Source organism: Falco biarmicus, chromosome 8, assembly GCF_023638135.1.
Source record: "Falco biarmicus isolate bFalBia1 chromosome 8, bFalBia1.pri, whole genome shotgun sequence".
Taxonomy (NCBI): Eukaryota; Metazoa; Chordata; class Aves; order Falconiformes; family Falconidae; genus Falco; species Falco biarmicus.
The window spans coordinates 59,305,675-59,327,994 of record NC_079295.1 but is presented as its reverse complement, the minus strand read 5'-3'; the positions used below and the strand labels follow the sequence as shown (position 1 = coordinate 59,327,994).

At 48.1% G+C, this 22,320-nt stretch overlaps 1 protein-coding gene across 1 annotated transcript in view; it reads right to left on the bottom strand.

The window, feature by feature from the left end:
- FAT2 (FAT atypical cadherin 2) overlaps positions 1-12,667 on the bottom strand; it is a 46,534-nt gene extending 33,867 nt beyond the window's left edge. The window contains exons 1-4 of the mRNA XM_056349601.1: positions 9,328-12,667; positions 8,559-8,873; positions 1,644-1,705; positions 487-798 (exon numbers count right to left, since the gene is read on the bottom strand). Coding sequence (XP_056205576.1) covers positions 487-798; positions 1,644-1,705; positions 8,559-8,873; positions 9,328-12,637 — 3,999 coding nt within the window. The 5' untranslated portion in view covers positions 12,638-12,667. The remainder of the gene's footprint in view (positions 1-486; positions 799-1,643; positions 1,706-8,558; positions 8,874-9,327) is intronic.
- Positions 12,668-22,320: the final 9,653 nt, after the last annotated feature.

Here is a 22,320-nt window from a genome sequence, read left to right as displayed (position 1 = left end):
ACGCAACCCAAATTCCTCTTGACCATCAAGAAAATCTGCCAAGCTCGATCCACAACCAGAGACCTGGACTGCAAGCCTTGTTGCAAGGACCCACAGAATGTGGAAGAGCTTTAAATCTATAGCCGAGCCCCATGGCCTGACCAGACTGCCACTTAGAGGCACCGCTGAAACCCAAAGACCATTCAGGTTCGGGTCCACATCCATATGGGATCATGCGTCACTGTATTCATCTCTGAGAGTGGCTCGGACAGTTAATTTTAGATTTATCCTGCATTTTTAATAGCTTATTACTTTCTGCATTTCCCATCATTCCTTCCCAGTTTCTTTCCTTGTAACCCAAGCCTGTCTCATTCAGGCTGTCCTCTCACTGCTGCATTTTCTCCATCTCTTTTCTTCTTTTAACTTTTCTTTTGCTGCAGCCTTTCCTCTCTTTCCCTCTCGACCCATCTCTTCCCATTGGCGCTCTCTGTTTCCCTCTACTCTCACCGTGAGTATGTTGTATTCAGAGGCAGGAAAAGCTTTCCTAGAGAACACCATGCCGGTTGTGGGGTTGATGGTGAATATCCCTTCCTCCTCCTCCTCGATGGTGTAGGTGATCTGGCTGTTCTGGCCCTGGTCACGGTCCGAAGCAATCAGCCTGTAGACAGGCAGTGGCATCTCCGAGGCATCTCGCTCGGGGAGCTGCACCATGAAGAGTTTGTGGGGGAAACTGGGAGGACTGTCGTTGGCATCCAGGACTTGTATCACGACTCTGCTGGTGGACTTCAGGGCTGGCTCTCCATTGTCAGAAACAGCCACCTGCCAGAAAGCAAAGGGAGTAAGTAGGTGACAGAACTCTTTGTCGTGACTCACGGCATAAGCAGCCAGCCTTCATCCTGATGGGCAATGACTAAACTAGGGGTTTTGTGTGGATCTGCATTTCTATCTCGGAGGTGTTTTTAGAGGTATCGCTCCTCTCTGCAGGGTAAAATCTAGTGGCTGTAGCTGGCATGGTGTAAGGCTTGTGCATGCACAGGGAGATGCGTCTGCAGGACTCCTGCTTGCAGTTGCTCCAGGCAGTGGGTCAGGCTGGTCATTAGGGCTCACACAACTGAAAACGTTTGTATTGACATGGCTTGGCAAGCTATCACCCACCCTCACTTTGCTGTGCCTGTGCACGCTCCCAGCATGTTGCATTACAGAGGGAAATGTATTGTCCTCGATCACCCTGATGGGCTTAAACACCTGAAGATCCCTCTACTGTGAATACACATAGCTCAGAGCAGCTAAGGGTGGGGGCCAGTAAGACAAAGTTACAAGCAATATCTGATACGATGAGATAAATGATGGTGGATTTCTCTGGCTTGCTCTTTTCCCCATAACTTCTTGTCCATTCTGCTAGAGGACAATTCCAGCCCTCTTCCTGCATTCCCACAGCTTCCAGAACAGGACTTTTGCTCCAGTCTTCAGTAAGGAAATAATAAACCCTGCAGTGCTGCTGCAGCTGTTTCTTAGGGCAACACACACCATTTAATTAAGTTTCCCAGCAGCTGGGAGCTGATGGGATGAGATTCTTTCTCTGTGCTCCAACTTGCAAGGAAAGCTCTTTGAGGACTTAATACACTTGTAGGTAAATAAAGCTAATTACAATCATCATTACCCACCTCTAGGATATGTTCAGCCTTGTATTCTCGATCCAGCTGCCGTAAAGTTGTAGAAATCAGTCCTGCCAAGAAAGAAACCCCTTGAGCTCCAAGACAGCGTCCGAGGAAAGCCAGGGCTGATCAAATCCCCACGTGTCCCGCATCAGCCCCCCACCCACCTGCACTGCTTCAGATGCCCTTTGTGATGGGAGGAGAAAGACATACACCCGCAGAGGGCAAGCGGTCCCCTGGCAGTATAAATCCCTGTGCAGAGATGCTGCTCTCGCTCCTCTGGCTACTGGCACCACAGAGGAGGGGGGACACCTACCAGATGAAGGTTATCAAGGCTGGAGGACCATGAAAGCAAAACTTCTCTTATGTCTCTAAGTAAGAAACATTCTGTATGCGCTGGCACAAATTTGGCCTCTTAAAAAGTCTTGATGCTTTTTCCCCTGTGCTGAACCTTGCTTTTCACAATTTACAGTGTTTGACAAAAGTTTGTCCTCTGTCTTGGGAAATACCCTCTCTTCTACTGCCAGAACAAATGCATTCAGGCTAAATATAAGGTACCCAGTTGATAATAATGTTGGTATATTATTTAAGCCTTGCTGAGAGACAGGATGAATCCTCTAACAATTACAAGATTTGAGTGATTTCTAAAAAATACAGGTAAGTTTAACCACAGGGAATAGGTTGGACACAGGAGGGAGGAATTGTGGCTGTAATAAACCAGAAATTAAACAAAAACATCAGAATTGCCTCTTTTTGGCCCATCAATGACTAAGCTGAGTAAATGCAAGAGTGGCAAGGGTGGAGCTGAGGCTTCTGTTTCCACATCTGGCTTGATAATAGTCCTTATCAAGTGCTTTTGGGGAAAAGCAGCTCTAGACCATTTCACAAATGCTTTACAGATTACAGAAATTGTGTATATATTGCAAGATTTTCTGTCAGTCATCAAGTCTGACCCCTGTGAGTGTTTTTGTCTGTTCTCCACATCTCTTGCTAGTAGCAGTCGCTGTTATCATGGTATTTATTCCTTGTGAAGGGAAGTCCTGCTCCCTTGCACAAATGAAAGGCAGGGTGAGTTTTCCTGATCATTGCAAGCAAAGATACAGACTCATGCTACTCTGGGAAATGCTTTGCATGGGAGGCAGTGTGCATTTGCAGTGGTGTGGGCACGTGTACTTGTGCATCCTGAAAGACTTGTAAATTAGAGTTGCATGAACACATTTCAACTCTCATTTCTGGTCCAAAGCCAAAAAGTTTTAATTAATAGTATTGTTTTCAGATGTATCATACTTTGCTGTATCGCTGCCTGAGCATGATAGGCAGGAGAAAATTTCAAATGGCTGCAGGAAACACTGGGCAGCTGAAGGAGGGAGTAAGGAGCAGCTGCTTGGAACCAGACTATTGTTAACCGTTCCCACTTGCTCTCTGGAGCAAGTATTATTCATATTTGGCACCAGCCGCTGCACTAAACATTTATTTGATGCCTTTACAATCATGAATCAACACTCCTTAATGTGTTATGACAAGATGATTTGAAAGACCATTTGCATGTATGTAATGGATTTTTTTTTCTTTTCTCTCGTCTTCCTTTTGATTTCTCGGCAGGTGAAGAGGACTCAGCAGTGGCATGAGAGCACACTGGCTGAGGAGCTTTTGACCCTCTCCCAGGCTTGTGGGAGACTGTAGGGCTCCAATAGCAGCAAAACTCTTGATGTGCATGGAAATGCTTTCTTAACGGGGATTTAAAGGAGGAATTGCAGCAGTGGTTCACTTAGACCTCTGATGCTCCTGTCCATGCTGCCAATAGGTTGGCTAGGACAGGGGAGCAAAGCCTAAAACTCTAGCTGCCTCAGAGGATGATTCATAATTTTGGCTTAACAAGCCCATAGGACACAGAGCTAGATACTGACAGCACAGCCACCCGATACTGGTCTGCACACCAGGGATATTTCTAGTCTATTGGATTTGCAAAATTCAGTTGCAACAGACTAATACCTTGTTTGCACTTGGTCACTGCATGCTAGCTGATGGAAAGTAACTTAAACCACTCTGAAGTGATTAGTTGGATTTGCCTGGTCACACCCTGAAATTCTTTCATGACCTAATGATAAAAATGAAAGAAAACAGGATCATAGCTGAGCTTTCTAGAGCTGGAGAAGAAGGACTGCAGTGAAGGCAGATGAACTGGAACTTAATGACTGTCTTGAAGGTCTGTACCATCGAAGATGCTCAGATCTCCTGGGGACTAAGAGCTGACTCGACTCTAATCACAGACCCGTACCATACCGCAGCTGGGAGCCTTACCAGATGGCATTTTTGGGTTTAGCTTCATATCCTTTGTGCCACAAGTCGAAGGGTTGGCCTCTCCTCCTGACCCCGGGCAAACTCCCTCCGTCCCTTACTCTGTCCCCAGTCGTGGCTCCCAGTTCCCCTCTCCAGAGGCAGTTACCACTCTGCCTTGAGATCAGAAAGCTCTTGTGGTTAACAGTTCATCACTCTAATTCCCGTACGGAGCCTTGGTGCTGTGTGGCTGCCAGGATGCATGAACTGCCAGCAGTGTTCACACGGTGACTGAGCACCCTGAGACAGGGAGACGGGGATCAGACGTGGTGCTCGAGAGAAGCCAGCTGGAGTTAATGGGTATTTTTATTTGTTGCTACTTGGTTATACACCCTGTGAAGCCAGAGGGCTGAAATGGAAGTGGAAACTGTTATTAAAGGGGAACTGCTGTCAGCTTTTGTGGCCTGGGGAAATAGTTCCTCAGTTCTTTCTGCTGCCCCCTACAAGGGCCTGGGAAGTGCACGTTTAGTTTTTAACGAGAGTGTTTTGCGTGTGCATGTGCACGTGTGTGAGTTATCAGTACAGTCCCAACCTTGCTGGAAAACACCAACCAGCCCATCCCATGGGACTTGCGATTGAGTGGGTGTCTTTTATCTGTGTTCTTGTGTGCGGTCCTGAACGTTTCTGCTGAGTCCTACAGAGACTGAACAAAACTGTCAAAGGTCCTAATTGCAACTGGCCAATTAGCCAAGCTCTTCATTCACCTGAAGGTCCAGAAACAATCCCTTGTGCTGCTTGCATACAGGCAGGCACAGACTCTGCTCTGGCAGCCTATCTACACACAGCAATGGGAAAGGGTTGTCTGCAATTCTCCCGCTTGCTGCCTGGAAAGGGGAGAGAGGAAAGCTGGTCGTGTTGGAACAGGAGCAGCAAAATTAACAGTGCATTGTTGTCAGGGAGCAAAAAATAATAATAACTTCTGCTGGCAAGAGCAGGGCTGGGGTGGAGGTTGCTGGCCCCCTGCCCTCGCTGCAGGGAGGAAAATCTAAGATAGTTAAAATAGCCAGAATCAGGTTTGCAGGCACTGGGGCTTTCACAAGAGCCTGAGAAGGGAAGAGGTTTTTCTCCTGAAATCCTCTTTCTGTTGCCTCACTGTTGATTCCATTTCACCTTCTCTTCTCTGTTCTTCCCCTCCTCCCTCCTCCCCTATTGTCCTGACCCTGCTTTGCACTACTCCACGCTCAGCTGGAGCCTGCAGCATGCTGGCTCGGGGAGCAGCGGTGCAGCCACCCCTCAGGTGCCATGAGCAGGCTGTGTCTGGATGGCCTTCCATGCAGAGAAATGCAGGGAACAACAGCCATCCTGGGGAAGCCTGTGGACACTAACACAGCAGGAGAAACACCAGAAGAACAAGCACTAGACAAGAGCGGGAGATGAATGGACCAAGGTAAAAGGATTCTCCAAATAGCCTTTCAGCAGGATGAATGGCTTCGTCCTGACTCTTCCTACCACAGCCTCCCAGTTCCTCATGGTCCTGTCTGGACTGGAACCCCCTGTACATCAGGTACTGCAAACCCCGCACAAAACAAGCTGAAAATTTTCCAGTAAAAGAATACCCCAAACACTACTATCTGCCCATCTCTCCATGTATCTATCTCTCTGTCTCCCACAAACACTGCTCTGCACCAGCTGCCAGGGCTGGAGAGATTCCATTGCCGATGGCAGAAACCTTTCATCTCACTGCACAGTTTTATTCCCTCTTCTCATTAGCCTTTCATTTATTTTCCCTCTTTTTCTCCACCCTTTTTAGGGAACTGAGAGCTGGAAGATGCTTAGAGCCCTTCTGTGGTAGTTCAGGGGAGCTGGAGGAGCCGAGCCTTGCTGGGGGACAGTTATCACAGCTGTTCCTGTCTCCCTGGAAGACCTCAGGAGGACAAGTCAAGGGTGTAGATGTGCCTGTTGTAAATCAGGACCTTAGTTCCTATTAGTGCATGGGATGAGAACAAGCTTCCTCCTCCAGGCCCTCTGCCAAGGGGCTCCTGTCAGGAGTGCCCTGCCTAGGAGAGACTCAGACTGATCTCTGGTCCTCTCGTGCTCTGGCTTATTTCAGTGCCAGTGTGACTTATTTGTCCTTTTATGACAGTGTGGCATAGGAGAAGAGGAGAAGTCTTGATCAGAGTCTTCTCTGCACATAGGAGCCTCCCTTCTGGTGCAGGTGCTGGAGGAACTCCGGACACATGCAGGTGATCCTGTCCTTTGCTTAAACCATGTGGCAAAGAGCAGCAGCCCCTGTGCCTTCCTCTTGAAACTTCAGTGTTTATCACTGAATGATGTGACAGAGATTCAGCCTCATTACAGCTAAGCAGCTCTGCCTACTCAATCTCTTTTGATGTCATAGGATTTGGGATTGACCACAAAAAGAATATTAGCAATATCTGGATCATATAGATCTCTGGCATTTCAAGAACTGAAATTTTCTGGGTCTTTTTGTGATCATTTCCTCTACATAGTGAAAGAAGAGATGCATTTATTGCATTTGAAAAAAAAAAAAAAAAGGACTTGTCCTAACTAAAAATCCAGAATAAACATCAGTGGCCTAATAGCACTATAGTGCTCAGATACTTGGAGTGTTTTTTCTCATGTTCAAATGTAAGTCATTTTATTTGCACTGCACTGAGACAATGCTTTTTTTTTTTTTTTCTGATACAACCCTGCACTGATGTGAATAACCAGGAACTGAAAGACCAGCAGTTCATCTTCCAATGCTGCACTACCAGGCTGAGACCAAAGATTATATTTTAATTCTACTTAATGGAGCAACTAGCATGCCCTTGTCTGCAGAATGAAAATATCACAGGGTTTCCAATAAGCTGCCTACAGCCCCGAAATTTAGACAAGCTGTGATATTCTTTCTGGCAGTAGTAGCACAATGATTTCTCTTTAGATATTGTAAGATGAAGATATAAACTGCTCAGTTTATGCCAATGTTTGCAGGCAATTATTTGTTCTTTTGGGTAACATGCAAGCAAAACAACGGATAAGTGAATCCTCATCAGGCTTGGAAGCAGGTCCTTAAACAACCTCCAAGCTCAGGGTTTAAAGAGACCTCCAGCAACTGTCCAAGAGATAAGATCAGCTCATGAGTTTCTTACAGGACTGACAAACTTATCACTCTTCACATGCAAATTACCTGACTGTAGAGAGAGATGGATAGGAGATGACTCATACCCGAGAGCTTTTTTTGTCCAAGATGGGATTAAAGGGTTCGCTTAGAGGTGGGGTGTCTCATCAGCAAACGTTCAGATTTTGCCAGTGTTGCTTATTTTACCATAAGAGACGACAGCCTTGCAGCTTGGCTTTGTAGGGCTGCACTCCCACTAGGGTCGAAGTTTTGCCTGCTGCTTGCAGCACAGAAAAGGCTGAGTTTCCTGCAGGGTGCATGGGTGCAAGCAGTTGACGGGGCCTAGGCTGGTGTCCTGACAGCTGTTTCTGGTTCACATCCCATGGAAAAGGCAGTGGTCTTGTAAAACAGGGCCTCTGAAGGCATCTCTCCATGGAGCCCTGCATTTGCGTGAGCTGTCTGTGGGTCTGAGTTGTGCATAGTTTGGACTATGTGGGAAAGCTGGATGCAGAGCAGTGCCCTGACCTGGCTAAACAGCTGGGTGTAGCAGTGGTCACAGCTAGCTGACATCTGCAGGTGTGCCTATATGGTGCCACACAGAGACACCCTATGAATCTCTTGCAACCAGAAGGATTTCAGTGTTTCAGCCTAACAATTTCTTTCTAATCATCCCCGCTCCTAGCCAGCTGCAGAGGACTGCCAGAGACCATTACACCACAGGTAACATGTAATTGGGAGCTACATCAGCCTTTTCCAATACATGCAGCTCCTTTCTCATCTGAGAGCAGGCTTCTATCCTGCTGCAGTAGGTGAACTGCTTTTATCATCTGCAGGAGATCAAAGTCGTGCAATTAATCCTCTCCCATACTCGAGCTCTGTGCCCTCCCTTCCCTCTTCTCCCAGGAGCTGGTGGCGTGAAGGGCTCGGGCTCGGCACAGCCTGCCTTGCCAGACTGGCCCAATGTCAGCTCTGCTGGGATAGTTTGAGGAAGCTGTTTACACAAAACATCAGCGGGTTTTTGATGGCTCTGAAAGATCTGGTAATTAATCCTGAGATGAAAGATACAGTCTAGGAAGATGGCAGAAGAGGCTTACTACACTTAGAACACTAATAGTGCCAGAGAATGGGTGGAGCCTTTAAATGCAGTGGGATTCGTTTCTATTAATCCTGCCTTGGTCTGTCTCAGGAGCAGATCGTCACCTCCAGCAGGGTGTTTCCTGGCTCAGGCTGTGCAGTAGGGCAGTTGTTTATAAGGGGGAAGATTAAAAGTGACTGCTTGGCTCTGTTCAGGGCTTTGCAAGTAGCACGTTTGTGTCATTCTAAGAGCCATCTGGATGCAAATAGCAGCCCTCAGGTTGAGGGTTTCCATCCCTAGCCTCCCCACATGGTGTATTTGGAGACTGAGACTTTTGCTGCAGAAGGAAGGTGTGACAAAAGCAGCTGTGTGGGCTGTTTATATTGAATATGCAACATCCTCTGGGCACTTGGAAACCTCACAAACAGATGCTGAGTTAGGTCAGTCTTACCTGTAATGAGGTTGATGGTGAAGAGTCCTTGAGGATTTCCAGTTAGGATATGAAAAGTCAGTTTTCCCTCTGAGCTAAAGTCTGGATCTAAGGCATCAAGCTGAAGGACAGATGTGTTCGGTGGGGAATTCTCCATCACAGAGGCATAGAAGACAGGTCTGGACATCTGAGGCGGGTTGTCATTGGTATCGGTGACTTCAATATAAATTTCAGTCACAGAAGACAGAGGAATTGTTCCCAGGTCAAGGGCCAGCACTGTCAGCCAGTAGTGAGACGTTCCTTCTCGGTCGAGTGGTCCTGTAGTCCGGATGGTGCCTAGAAGAATGACAGAAAGTGCTTGTGAGGGATTTAAGGAACTCAGACCACTTTGGCCTTAGTGCCAGACCAGTCTGTGTCTCTAGTCTGCTTCCTGGCCTTTGCTGCAGACAGAAGTTCTTGCACCAACCTTGTATGGCTGTGAGATTGTGTGGAAGGTGAGGGCTTGCTTGTGCTGAGGGTAATCTGGCACACAAGTGAAAGAGAAGACCTTGGTATTTTGGGGGAGGACAGATATTGATTTGTCATTATTTTAAGGAGACAAACCCTGCTTGCTCCTCCCCAAATGCAGGGATGCACATTGTACATCCCTGCACAAGCAAGCAAGGTCTGAATGCATGGAACTGTGTAAAGAGAGAGAATACAGAAATGTTCTATTGGGTCAAAGAGTCAGGCCAAACACAGCACGTAGTTTAAGCCTTTAAGGTACACCATTAAACTAAGCTGCCATTACCTGTGTCCTTTTCAATGAGGAAGACAGACAGGCCAGTGCCCTCTCGGAGGAAATATTGAACCTCGCCATCTTTCCCCTTATCAATGTCTTTTGCTGTGACCATCATCACTGATGTGCCCTCAGGACTGTTCTCCTGCACCCAGCCTTTGAAGACAAAGGAGGCAAAGCGTGGTGGGTGCAAGTTCTCATTGACATCAACGATGTTCACTTCCAGGTGACAGAGGGAAGAGCGAGAGAAGGGCTTCCCACCGTCACTGACCTGCACAGTTAGATTGTAAGAGTCCTTCTTCTCATAGTCCAGCTCCTTCTCCAACCGGAGTGCCCCGGTCAGCTTATCCACATGAAACATCATCTCCTCATCATTAATGAGGTTGTACCTCACCTCACCCCCAGAGCCAGCATCTGGGTCAAAAGCCTCCAGAAACAGGAGAATGGTTCCCACAGGCAGGTCCTCCGGCACCTTCACACTGTTGAGGGCTGGGAGGCATTGTGGAGTGTTGTCATTTACATCTTCCAGAGTCACAATGAGATCTGTAACAGAGAACAGCTGGTAGCCGGTTTTGGGCTGGTCCCTAGCTTCTATTTTTAGCACATAGCAAGGCCACAATTCTCTATCCAGGGCACCTGTAACTGTCACTTCTCCAGTGACACTGTTAATGGCAAACTTATCAGTGGGGGTTAGGAGAGAATATTTTACTCTCCCGTTGTCATCTGTATCAGCATCTTCTGCTTTCAGTTGAGCTATTGTTGTCCCTGTTGCTACATGTTCTGGTATTGCCACCCAGTAGGCACCTTGTGGGAATTTAGGAGTGTTATCATTGGTATCCAACACATTCACAGCCAAGAGTTTCCAAGATGATTTTTGTGGTGTGCCAAGGTCGTACACAGTAATGTTAAGAATGTAGAAGCTGGTTCGTTCATGATCTAGAGGAGAAAGGACTTGAAGGAGACCTAGTTCCAGGTCGATGGTAAAGCAACTGTCATCATTTCCATCTGAGATCACATAGACCAATTTTCCATTAAAACCAGTATCGGGATCAATAGCTGAAAGGTCAGCAATAGTTGAGTTGATGGGAACAGTCTCTATGATATCAATAGATCGTGGAAAGCCATCATCAAACTTTGGAGCGTTATGGTTTATAAGATGCAAGTTCAGAGATGTTTCATCATCCTGCCCGTGGCCTTGAGACTGAGACTCAATGGAGTGTATGATGGTTTCTGTCAGTTGTTTCAAGACTCCTGTTTCCTCACACTGCATTTTGATGGGGACACCTTGGCTGACCACAGTGATATTTACAGATGTTGGCAAAGCGTAGTTCTCCCCATCTGTTGCAGTTATTTTCAAAGAGTAGAAAAGAGGCTGTTCAGAAGGAAGATCTTGCAGAGGTATTCTAAGGGATATTACTCCGGAGATGGGATTCAGTTCAAAATGTTGTAACTCATTGCCAGACTTGATTTCATATTTGATGTGCTGCAGCTCATCACTGTCAATTGCAGAGACTGTGGCCACAGGGTTCCCAACAGGAAAATCCCGTGGGATGGTGCCACTGCAGCTCGCCTTCTCAAACACAGGAGCATTGTCATTGACATTGCTCAGCATGAGGGAGACGTACACCTCTGTTTCATGGCGGAAGGGTGAGCCCCAATCTGATGCCCACACTCGCAGATGATACCATCTCTGCATCAACTCATAGTCCATTGACTTGGAGGTGGAAATGATGCCAGAATAGGGGTCAATGACAAAGGGAACTGGTTTCTGGTTGGCTATGGAGTAGGTGACAAAGCCATTGTCTCCTTCATCTTCATCTGTAGCCCTTACTGTTAAGACACTGGTACCAGGAGGAACATTTTCATCAAAGGCCCCACGGTATGAAGACTGACTAAAAGTCGGAGCATGATTGTTGCAGTCAGTGATGTCAATGACAACAGTTGTGGATGTGTGACCATTTACAGTTGTAACTTCAAGTTCAAAATGAGACTGCTCGTGGAAGTCCATTGCGTTGACTGTAGTTATCAGTCCAGTGTGAGGATTGATTTTAAAGCTTGTGCTGTCAGGAGTAGGTCTCAAAATATATTTCAGATTTGGGAAGACTGGTGTGATCTTCACCATAACAACCTGGCTTCCAGCTGGGGAAAATTCACTGAGCTGGACCCGGTACACTTCTTGCTCAAACCGGGCAGAGACATACTTGGAGGGAGGTATATGGATAACTCTAATAGGAGAGAACAGTGGTGGCTTGCTCTTGTCCTTGGCTTGCAGACTGAGGTTGAAACCAAATGGGTAAAGTAGCCAGTTGATCTCTTTGGTTGACACAATCAGGAACTCAGTGCTCCCAAAGTAGGATTTGATGGCTTTGAAATGTCTTCCTGGATCTCCATCCACAAAGTCAACTGAGTCTATCCCTGTTTCTGAGTCACCACTTTCTACAGACAGAGTTGCATAGAGAAAGTCTTCGGCTGAGTCAGGTGGCGTCACCTTCACCGAGGAGATAGAGGGAGGTTTCCTGGCAGATGGCTCCACTTGGATCATGAGACTAGCCAAGTTCCCAAAGCCATTTCCCTCTGTGATCTTTCTCATTCTGTCCACAGCCAACACCTGCAGGTGGTGCCTGCCTCGATGGGTGCTGTTCAGCCTGCGTGTGGTCATAACAGCTCCTGTGGTGGGGTGGACGGTGAATAGGTCGGACTTGGTGTTGAGGGCGTAATAGAACTCGGCGTTCTGGCCAGCATCAGCGTCAGTGGCGCTGAGGATGCTGACAACTGTTTTCAGAGGAGTGTCTTCTCTGATGGACACTTTGTAGGAGGGGGGTGAAAAGAGAGGTTTCAAGTCATTTCTGTCCAGAATGTGGATCAAGACTTTGGCCCAGGCTTCATAGGCAAAGGTGCTCTCTGTGGCCTTGATTATTAACATATAACTGTCTTTGACCTCCCGGTTTAAAAGAGCTGTGTTGCTGCTCCTGGTTCTTATTCTCAGGAAGCAGAAATCCCCAATCACGTGCTCCTCTGTTTTAAAGAGACCGGTGGTGTCTCCAGAAACTATTCTGTATCTGATGTCCCACTCAGGGTCTGTCTTGTAAATACCCATTTTGACGTAGCTCTCCACATAGGTCTTGGGGGCTGAATTCTCGTAGATGGTGGCATTGTAGAAGAAGTGGGTGAAGTGCAGAGGGGAAGTGTTGCCTTTCTCACAGCTCGCCTTGCGGACCACACAGTGCATCAGGAAAACAGCAAAACTCAGGAAGTGCCTCCTGATAGTGACTTCCATGGTGTGGTGTCTCCTTGGGTCCTGCAGGTGCCAAAGGAAGAACATTGGTAATTTTTATTAAGACCACTGTGTTAGAGACAAAGTCCCCATGGGCTCAGCCCCACCTCCTTGCTCTCTCTACCCTGGCCCTTGGTGATGCAGTTGTTGGCTCAGCTCTTCTTCCCTCTGTCCCAGTGAGACACCTGTTCTCCCACATTCCCATGCTCGTTCAGATCCATTCATTTTCCTTCTGTTTTTGCCATAGTAGAGGGCAAAAATGTGAAGAGCCATGCAAGATCAGGCTGACTTCCTATTCTGCCGGCGATCTTTCCCCTCCTTCATTCTGCCTTCTCCCTGGTCAAACAGCATTTTTTAACTCTCCACGCCCAATCCAAATCTCACTTCTGTTTCTCCATCCTCCCCTTTCCATCCCAACTTCTCTCTCCACACAAGTTCTTGCAAAGTGTTTTCAAAAACCAATATACAAACCGTGATTTGATCTCTCTCCCCATGGCTTGTCTTCTCTCTCCTTTCCCTCTGCTACAGCAATCTGTTTTCCTTCCCCAGCAGAGATGCCCAACAACTTAGGTCCTAGTCAATTTGTAGCTCAGTTACTGCAAAGTTCTTCTGATTTGTGGGTCTGACCCTGGGTGCTTCCTCTCCATGGCTTGAAAGAGCAGATTTCTAGCAAGACACTTTGACCATGTCACCCTCAGCTGCTGAGGAATCTCTCTGGTTCCTCCTCTCTCACGGCAAAGCCCCAGGGTCAGGATTCCTGCAGAGGATCTGCCGTCCATGACCACCTGCCATCAACTTCCTTCTCTAACAACTCCTGAACATCTGCGGCTCCGTGATTTATCTCTGTGAGCAAGGTGTATCAAAGAAGGAACTTGGGAGCAAATACGTGATTAACAAGGATGGAACTATATTAGCAAGCTTTGTGGAGCTTGTTAAAGGATCAAGGCTTGTTCTTTTCAAAAGCGAAGTGCATGCTGCTGTGTGTGCATTTAGAGGTTGAAACCAGGGATAAGCTAAATATAGGTGCATATATTTCCCCTAGATATCCCAGGAGATCTTTATCTAGAACTGTTTCTTCCTCTTTTATATTTAAATTATGTATCAAGTACCTGCCAGTCATTTGGCACCTTCCTAATTTAAACAGGGAAGACTTGTTTTTCCAGACACTTTTTCAAGACTCATCTCTTTAAAAGCCAGAACCAGTTCAATTTATAAGTCAAGTCGAATGTTAGGAACAAATTATCAGAGTCTAACAATATGTGTCATGCTCTCTCACTCAGATACCTAACTACTGATAAATACAAAGCTGTAAATTTCGTACTTCCTTGAAAGCCTTTTTTCCTTCATAAATAGATGCCAACCATCCAGCAGCCTCCCTGCTGTGGCCATTCCTTTTTGAAACAAATGGTCTGAAGCTGAAGTGAAACTACCAGAATTTGTAGAGAAGTCAACACAATTTGGATTTGACAAAATTCAGACTCATTTTTTTAAGACATCATTTGACTTCTAGGAAATACAACACAGTCCCAAATGCACAGCAAATGAAAGAAAATCTTGGAGGACAGGACTAGGTGATCCAGACAGGTATGCGTTTCCTTCTGAGAAGTTGAAAACCATGTTCTTAAAAGCTTGGCTTGTTACTTAACAGCACTTAAGAGTTTTGCAGCATGTAGGGACTTGCCTAGAGCTGCTCCCTTCCAACATTTTCAACTGCTGAACCTGGAAAGAAGGTGTATGCACGCTGCGTGCGCGTGTGTCTGCTAGGACTGTGGAGCAGGAAAAGTCACATACAATTCAGAGTAGAACAAGACAGCAGAATAAAACAGCAACAAAACCCAATGCTGTTCCATGAACAGCAGAATTAATGAACGCGATCACTTTGTATCTGGGCTAATTGACTTTTTAATTGAATTGTACTGAAATGGCAATGTGAACTCATCTCTTATAAGACATCAGAGAACCCACAAGGCAGAGACGTTATGAACTCCACAACCACAAGAAAAGCTGGAGCTAGAGCACATGCCTTCTTGGGCACCAGCTATTCAATATGGGAGGATAACCTTGAGCAAGGAGTGGGTTTTCTGGCATTTAACAAGATGCAAACTTTCTTCTGAATCTCTCCTGGAATGTACTTAACCTCAGTCTTGCCTGTAGATTTCCTGACGTCTAAGAAGGGCTTCACCTATATTGCTGGTTTTTTATCTCTGTGGGGGCATTCGCAGGGTTTTACTCCTCTGTCCAGCTAATTATTTTGCAAAACCTGTCATGACCTCATATTTCGGAGAGTGTTGCTCTCAATTACAAGCTGGGCTGAAAGCAATCAATGGCTTCAGCAGTTATTATGAGGGATGGAGACACACATGGGGAATGAGGCAGAAGCTTCATTTCCTCTGGAGATGATCTGAAAGGCACAGCTAAAACTTAGTGAGATTTTTCTAGGAGGCATCACTATCAGCTTTTGAAGTCTAACAGTTTCTCTTTATGGCAGCACCCACACCCAAAGCCCCAACATTAGCACAGAGTGCCTGTCATGTCCCCTGACAGCAACTGCCTGTGCTCTGAGATGTGCTGTTGCATCACCTTTAATACTGCACGTGCATCTGCTTGGACAATTTCTATGCCAATATTGCTGCAAAATCCTATCACTGATTGTTCCACACAAGGCCATGTTTGTCCTCTCTTATTTTATCCTTTGGTAAAAGAATAAGACAGAGAGGGTTGGTGATACTGATGTTCTTTAAGAGTTGGCCTATTCCAGCTGGGTGTCCTGGGGCTCTCAGAAAAGCTTGCAACTTCCCACCTTGGGACTGGAAACCACCACCTACTACTTGTAGCCTGGAGTTTCTTCTTTAGCAGGTTGCACTGGGAAACAATGGTGCACTGGACTTCTCGTTTCTCTTTCTCCAGCATGGTTTTAATGTAATTTGAATAGTGATAGATCTCCCAGGAGGTAACTGTGCAGCCCCTGCCTCTGTCTCCTGCTTCTGGGGTCATTTACATCACATTCACAGTGCAAAACCATCCAGAAGTGGGAGTGGGGCATTTCCAAACGCTGTGGTGAAGCTCAGCAGAAGAATGGGGCACAGTGCTTTGAATAGAGGGCAAATCTGGATAATTACTGCCTTGGCTCAGCTCCAGGGGAAGCCCAGCAAGAACCACCCCTGGATGGTGACAGTAAGGGACGAGCAGAAATGAGGTGGATTTCTATGACTTGTACTGGGGGTGGGAAAGCTGTGCATAAAATCGATTTACTATCCTTTCAGACGCCAGATATTGGTGGCTGCTAAGGAGAGCCAGCACTGCCAAGTTCAAAGACCCTTGCAATGGAATTTAAGGACCTCCATGTTGAAACTGGGTGAAATCAACTGCACTTGCAACAGATATGTCCTGTAGATTAGAAGTAACATTTTTCCTGTTTTTCTGAGCTGGGCTACCCCATGTCTTTGTGCTGCCAGTAATTAGCACATGATCCACGGCACCTGTGACAACAGCCTTGCCCACTGCAGGGCTGCCAGATCGGCTGCAAACATTGAACACTAAAACACCCTCACCTGCCTCTTGTCCCTCATCTCATGGGATCAGTTATTTCTGCTCCTGAAAGCTGTCTGCTTCCCCTGGGTACGGATGCCCTCCTGGAGCTGGTTGCACATGGGGAGACAGATGCGTTGGAGAAAGCCCATCAGTGGGATGGAGTGAAGAAGGTAAGGCACGCTCCCGACTGAGGGAAATACCAGGGCATCATTATGTGGTGATTCAGCCTCCTCTTCTAATCACCAGGCGAGGATCAGAGAGCCTGGAGGGGCTTTGCCCTTAGCTCTGTAGATGCAAACTCCCCAAAGAGCGAGTAAACACTCGGTGTATCTCTAATCAGAGTCTAAGCGCGCGTCTAAATTTAACATCCAAATTGTGATCCTCTGTCAAAGGCATGCCCAAATCTGTTGGTTTGAAATGAAGGAACAATCACGGCACTGAGGTTCAAAGTGTGTGCGTGTGGAGGCCGTGGATGTGGGTGTTTTGGGGGAATCGGTGCAGGGCACGGCTACTCCGGCTGGCTGAGGCAAGCGGCTGGGGCATGGCCTGGGGGGTGGTGGGGGTGGTGTCCTCTGTGGGGGTCTTCCCAGGGGTCTCCTGCGATGTGCGGGCTGCTGTGTTTGTTTGCCATATAGCAGAAAAGTGCTGCAGTCTGCCAGGAAGCAGGTGTGGCCCCAGCCCCACCTTTCCGTTCCCCTCAAGAGGAGCATTTGAAAGCAATAAAAACCCAAAACACAAAACAAAGCAAGTGCCGAGTGCACTAAGAGCAGCATTCCCTTTGGTAGCTGGGGGGGAGCTTGGCCCAAAGTTTTGAGATCAGAAGATTAGAGAAAAACCATCATTTTCATGGGAGAATAAGGACAATGCTTCCCTTCTTTTGCCAGCATTCATCCCAAACTCTCTTTCTTACTTTCTTTCTCTTTTGCTCTCTTCCCTCTGCCTCCCCTTTCCACTCGTTTTCCTTTTTATTTTTTCTTTTTCTTTCTCTTCTCCACAAGAAACAGCCTCCCCACACAGGATAGGTACTGATCAAAACTGTCCCTAATCACACCAATGTCTTTGTTGAAGTCTACAACCCTAGGAGCTTGGGGGTCAGAAGGGAGATGTGCTTGGTTGTTTGCATACGCAATGATGGGGCAGTTTAATGGTGGGTCTGAATTTCTATGGTCATTGGGGAACAGAGATGGAGAGCAAAGGAAGTAAATCACGTAAGATGGTGGGTACCAGGCTTTGGGAAAGCAAATAGGCATTGGGTCTTCTCCTGGCTCGGCTGGCAGCCAAGCAGAAAGGCTTTAGCTACAGCTGGGGCAGTATCCTGGCAGCCGCCTGCCAAATGGGATCAACCAAAAAGCAGTCCCTGGGGTGGTAATGTTGGAAAGTCACTGAAGAATATACTTCTTGTACAGGTGTTGAGCCGTGTCTGTGAGATAACCCGTGTGCAGCCTGTGGAGGGGCTGGGCTGCTCGATTAATGCTTGCTCTCCCCTCTGTCACAGCAATGCTGGTAGGAATTGGGTCCTTTTCCATTCAGCGCCTTGCTCAGTTTTGGTGAGTTCCCTGCTGGTCATTTACGAAGCTGGGCTTGGGGGGTTTAAGTTCAGTGGGGAGATGGGTGTTTTTTGAACTGTTTCTCAGAGTCCAAGAAAACAAACAATCCTGTCCCTTCCCAAGCCATGGCACAGAGCTGTTCCCATGATCTCATCGGAGCTCCTCCGAATGGGATGCTGAATCCTGGCTGGTGCTGTCCTTGAAGATCCTGCTTCTGCATTTGGTTGTGCAGTCTCTGCTTGGTGTTGTAGTGAAGCAGAAGAAATACATCCTGGAGCTACTACACAAAGCCAGAAAACTAATGAAAAGAGCCCCTGGTGTTTCCTTCAATAATGTATCTTGGGGTTTTCCAGTGCCTGTAGATGGTTTTCTTAGGGCTAATGTTTGCAGAGCTGTGTTTTGCACCAGCCTGCTTGGGGGCTGTGTTAGTGTGGGTACAGCTTTTTGCTGGACTTGCAGATTCCACCAGGGTGAAGTTGGGCTGTTCCTTCCCCATCTCAACTTTCCAGTCTCCAAATGGCTTGGATAGACCTTTGGAAATTGTTTCCAGATTGCTAGACAGCCTGGAGCAAGGCGGCTGATCATTTAAAACCTGGTGTGTGTGACTTTTACAACTGAGTTCTGCCTTTGCTTGGAGTGACCTGTGAAATGCTGCTCCTGTCACATGGCAGGTGGCCTGTGGGCAGTGCCTGGATGCTGCACTGTAACAATTCCATGGTTCAGCTCCGTTCCTGGTGGTAAAGTGGCTGTGTGCTGATGGGGTGGGCTGTACCACGGGCTGCTCTGCTGCAGAGCCATGGAAAACCACAGGACTGATGAGCGTCATGCTGGTGAGCGAAGCAGTGACTCTTGCTCTGCGTGGCAGGGGGTCACACCTGTGTCCCTGAGCAGAATGGATGCAGTTCTATGAGCACCACAGAGATGAGCCTCCCATCATCTGCCGGTTGAGCCAGCAGGCACTTTAACACAGGGGAGCTTGAACAGGCAGCCTCTGAGGGGTGTTGGAGGAACAGAAGACTCTCTTGAAGGGCTTTGGGGGAAGCCTGTGAGTCATTGACTTGCGTGGGGCAATCTAGGCCCCAGGCTGGTAGGCCTGGCATGGTGCTGGGACACCCTTTTTCTCTAGTCAGGCTGCATTGTTGCAGGGGTTGGTAAAAAAAAATGCTTAATTCTGAGACAGCGCTGCCTTCCCTGGGTCTAGCCCGCTGCAGCCAGCGGACCTGTGAGGGGTCCTGCTAGGACCACTGTTCAGGGCTGACAGCAGGAGTGTGGTGGGACACTGTCCCTGCAGTGGTGAAGGCAGATGTGCGAGATGGGGATTAGTTGAGCAGGAGAGGAAAGAGAGGGATGGTCATCCACATGGGAAGGGCGGCTGGGAAGTGTTGAGTTATGTGGATGTGCAGCTACTTCTCCCACACAGTTGAGTGCTTTTGCCATCTTTGTCACTGTGCTAGTTGATCAGAAATTGGACGCTCAGATCCAGACTGGCTCTAAAGGCACCTTCCTCCATGACTTCTTACTGTGGCCTCCTCCAGCCAGCCGCTCACCTCCTTTCCTCTAGGACCTCTTGCCCATTGCCCCATCCTCATGGCTTTGGCTGTGCCTTGCTGCTTTACCTGCTGCCCTGGTTTGCTCCACGACTGGAGCAAGCGGGCAGTACGTGTCTTTGCCTCCAAGCCATCCTCTGTCCATGAGCAAAGCATCAATCACCTTGTACGTGAAGCTGAAGGTTTTCTCTTGTCACCTTTCCACCTGCAATGTGAATTTCTGTCCAATGTTCTGTGAGGAACCCAGCGAGAGCCTGGTTTTGTACTGCTGCCAACACCTCAGCCTGGCTTAGATATGTCACATAGCTGAGGTTTCTCTGTCGTTGTAAGCCTCCAGGAGCTTGTCTGTTAGGCACAAGGGAACTTGAACAGGCTTGAACTCCTCGTAGAGTTATGAGGGTCAGTGATCTTTATCTGTCTTGGCATTGCAACATCGTTCTAGAGCAAGAGTTAGTCATGCAGCTCCAGAGCTGTGGAGCCCTAGAGGGGGGTTTGGGGTTGTTGGAGGAGGTCTGGGGGTGAGGGAACCTTGCAGTGCCAACTGCCTGGCTGCTGTCCCAGAGAAAGACATCAGGGAGGTTGACCTGCTTGTGCCAAGGGCAGGGGGAAGCATCCTTATATGTTGCTCCTAATCCTTTTCCTCTGGTCTTCCCTGAAAAGATCAGCCACTTTTCCCTCCTCACTGATCACTTCTTGCCTTCCCCAAGGCAAGCAGCAAGGGGATAAATCCTGCCTATGGTCCAGAAGCTGCCATTGCAGAGATAACCAGGGAGGTGCTGGAGGGTGGTGAGTGTCTCTTTGGCCAAGGATGGCAGCCAGGAGACGGGGAGGAAACAGTAGATCCCACTGGTGGCTCTGTTGGGAGTGGGGAACCTGTTGCCTGTGGAAAGAAACAGCCCTGCCTGGGGGCTGGAGATGGGCAGTGCCTGTGGGAAGGGGGCTCAGTGGGAGCTGCTCACCAGGCAGGGTGTGAGGGGCCCAGGAGCTGGGAGCTGTGGTGCAGCAGCCCAAACAGTTTGGTCAAAAGAACCAGCTGCAGCATGCCAGGTACTCACATGAGCGTGCCCCAGCTCTGGGGCTACTGGTACCATGAGCCTCTCTCTCTGCGATTCAGCTTCCATGGAGGCTGTTAGTGCCAAGGGCCACATACCTTGGTCACTGTGACTAGCTGGCTCAGCAGGCATGCCGTGACCATCAGCACAGGCTGTGAGAGTGCACAAAAGATCCTGGGTTCTTTCTTGATTGCTTTCTCCTGCCAGAACTCATACTGAACCTTCACATTTTCCTCATGCTTGGGATGCAAATTATCTTGCACTGATAATCATTCCCCTGTCTGGAGACTGCTGAGGGAAGCTGGTGTGTGGAACCACATTTTCAATACCCCTCTGTACCTTTTGGATCCACTGGCCATTTTCACCCAAATTTAACCAGATGGGTAAAGACTTGAAAGGAGTTAGGTTTGCACAAGCTTGTGAAAAGCATCAGGAGAGAGGAGAGAAGTCCAAATTAGGACTCCCAGCTGGAAGAAAAGGCTCTAATGTGAGCCCAACCTGATTATTAGACATCAGAGAATCCACGCAAGAGAGTGCGCCCCAGGCAACCAAGCTTCATGAATTCTGCTGCTTGCAAAACAGCTGTTTATTTAGGTGCTGCAAAGCCTGTGAGATCTTCTCTGGGATCCCAGCACACAACTCCTATCTGACCCACCAGAGCTGTGGATCTAGACTGGGCTCAGCTCCCACTGCAACATGGAGAGAGGAGTAGCTCTGCCCAGTGTTTGAAGGGGCTCCAACCCTGCTCTGTTTGACCCTGCAAGTCCTTATTGGCACCTTAGCTCGATGTTTGCAAGAAGGACACTGGTTACATCACCTGAGTGTTGGTAGTCCTTTGATGCCCTTTCTGTGATTCCCTGTGGGGAACATACATGCTATTCTATGATCAGTAAAATTGGTTGGGAAGGAGTCCAAGAGCATCTTGGCATGAAGAGCTGAGTGAGGGACCACGTGCCCCTCTGGATGCAGGTGAGGAGCTCTGGCACTCAGCAGGATGTGTACTGCTCGACTTCTCTCTGCCCTGCAGCACAGCCCTGGCCACTGTGCCTCCTCCCTCACCTTTTTCTCTCCTGTCAGGTAATTCTCATTCACCCGCAGACCTGTCCCGGCACTGATATGAAGATCTTCTCATTCCCTGGCCCAGCACCCTGCTGGTCTCTCCCTTCTGGTGCCTGAAGGTGAGCACACAGAGCAGCTTTCCGCTCTGCCTGCAGCCTCTTTCACTCTGTTGCCATCTGTCTGCCTTTTGCAGCTCCCTCCCAATCCCTCTCCTGTGTTCCAAGGCACCGTAAGGACACAGAAGACAGAATGAATGAGATGATCAGGGCACGATCCTCCCTTGTAAAAGGATGGCTGGTCAGGATGCCAGTAGCTGTGCCACAGAAATTCCCTGCAGCAGACATTCATTGTATGCAAAGAGATACCCGCAAACTGATAGAAAACCTTCTGCTCCCAGACCCACCTGCCCTCAGGAAACCTGCCTACAGCAACCCACCTCCTCTGCAGTATCCATAGAAGCTGATGCAAAGCCAGCCCCTGGCCTGGGGAGCTCAGAATTTCACTGGAGAAAAGATTAACCCCAGAGACAGCCATGTTTGCCCAGGCTGGTCTTATTGCCACAGCATGTCCTTGTCAGCTCTCGTTGCACCCCCAGCTGCCTCTGACCCCAGGCTGTCTGGTGAAATGCATCTCTGAAAGCTCTTGCCATACCAACACCTCTGCGCAGCAGGCAGCTGTGTGAGGATGCTGTGTGTGGCACCTGTGACAACCAGACACCAGGCTGGGCACGCAATGTCCCTGTCAACCTGAGCCATATGGAGTATCTATTAATGGCATAACCAGTGTATCCCAGGCTGCCTGAGTCACAGCACCTACCCAAGGTACAACCTGGTCAGTCCAAAATAGTCCCAGAACATAAGAACATTACAATAGTCACACTTGGCCATGTCTCTGGAATCTCTCTCCCAACATGGCCAGTTTTGATTGCTTAGTGGAGGAGCGTAAGAAACAAGGCACATGTAACTTGCTCTTTATCTTACTTCCCAGCTTTGGTG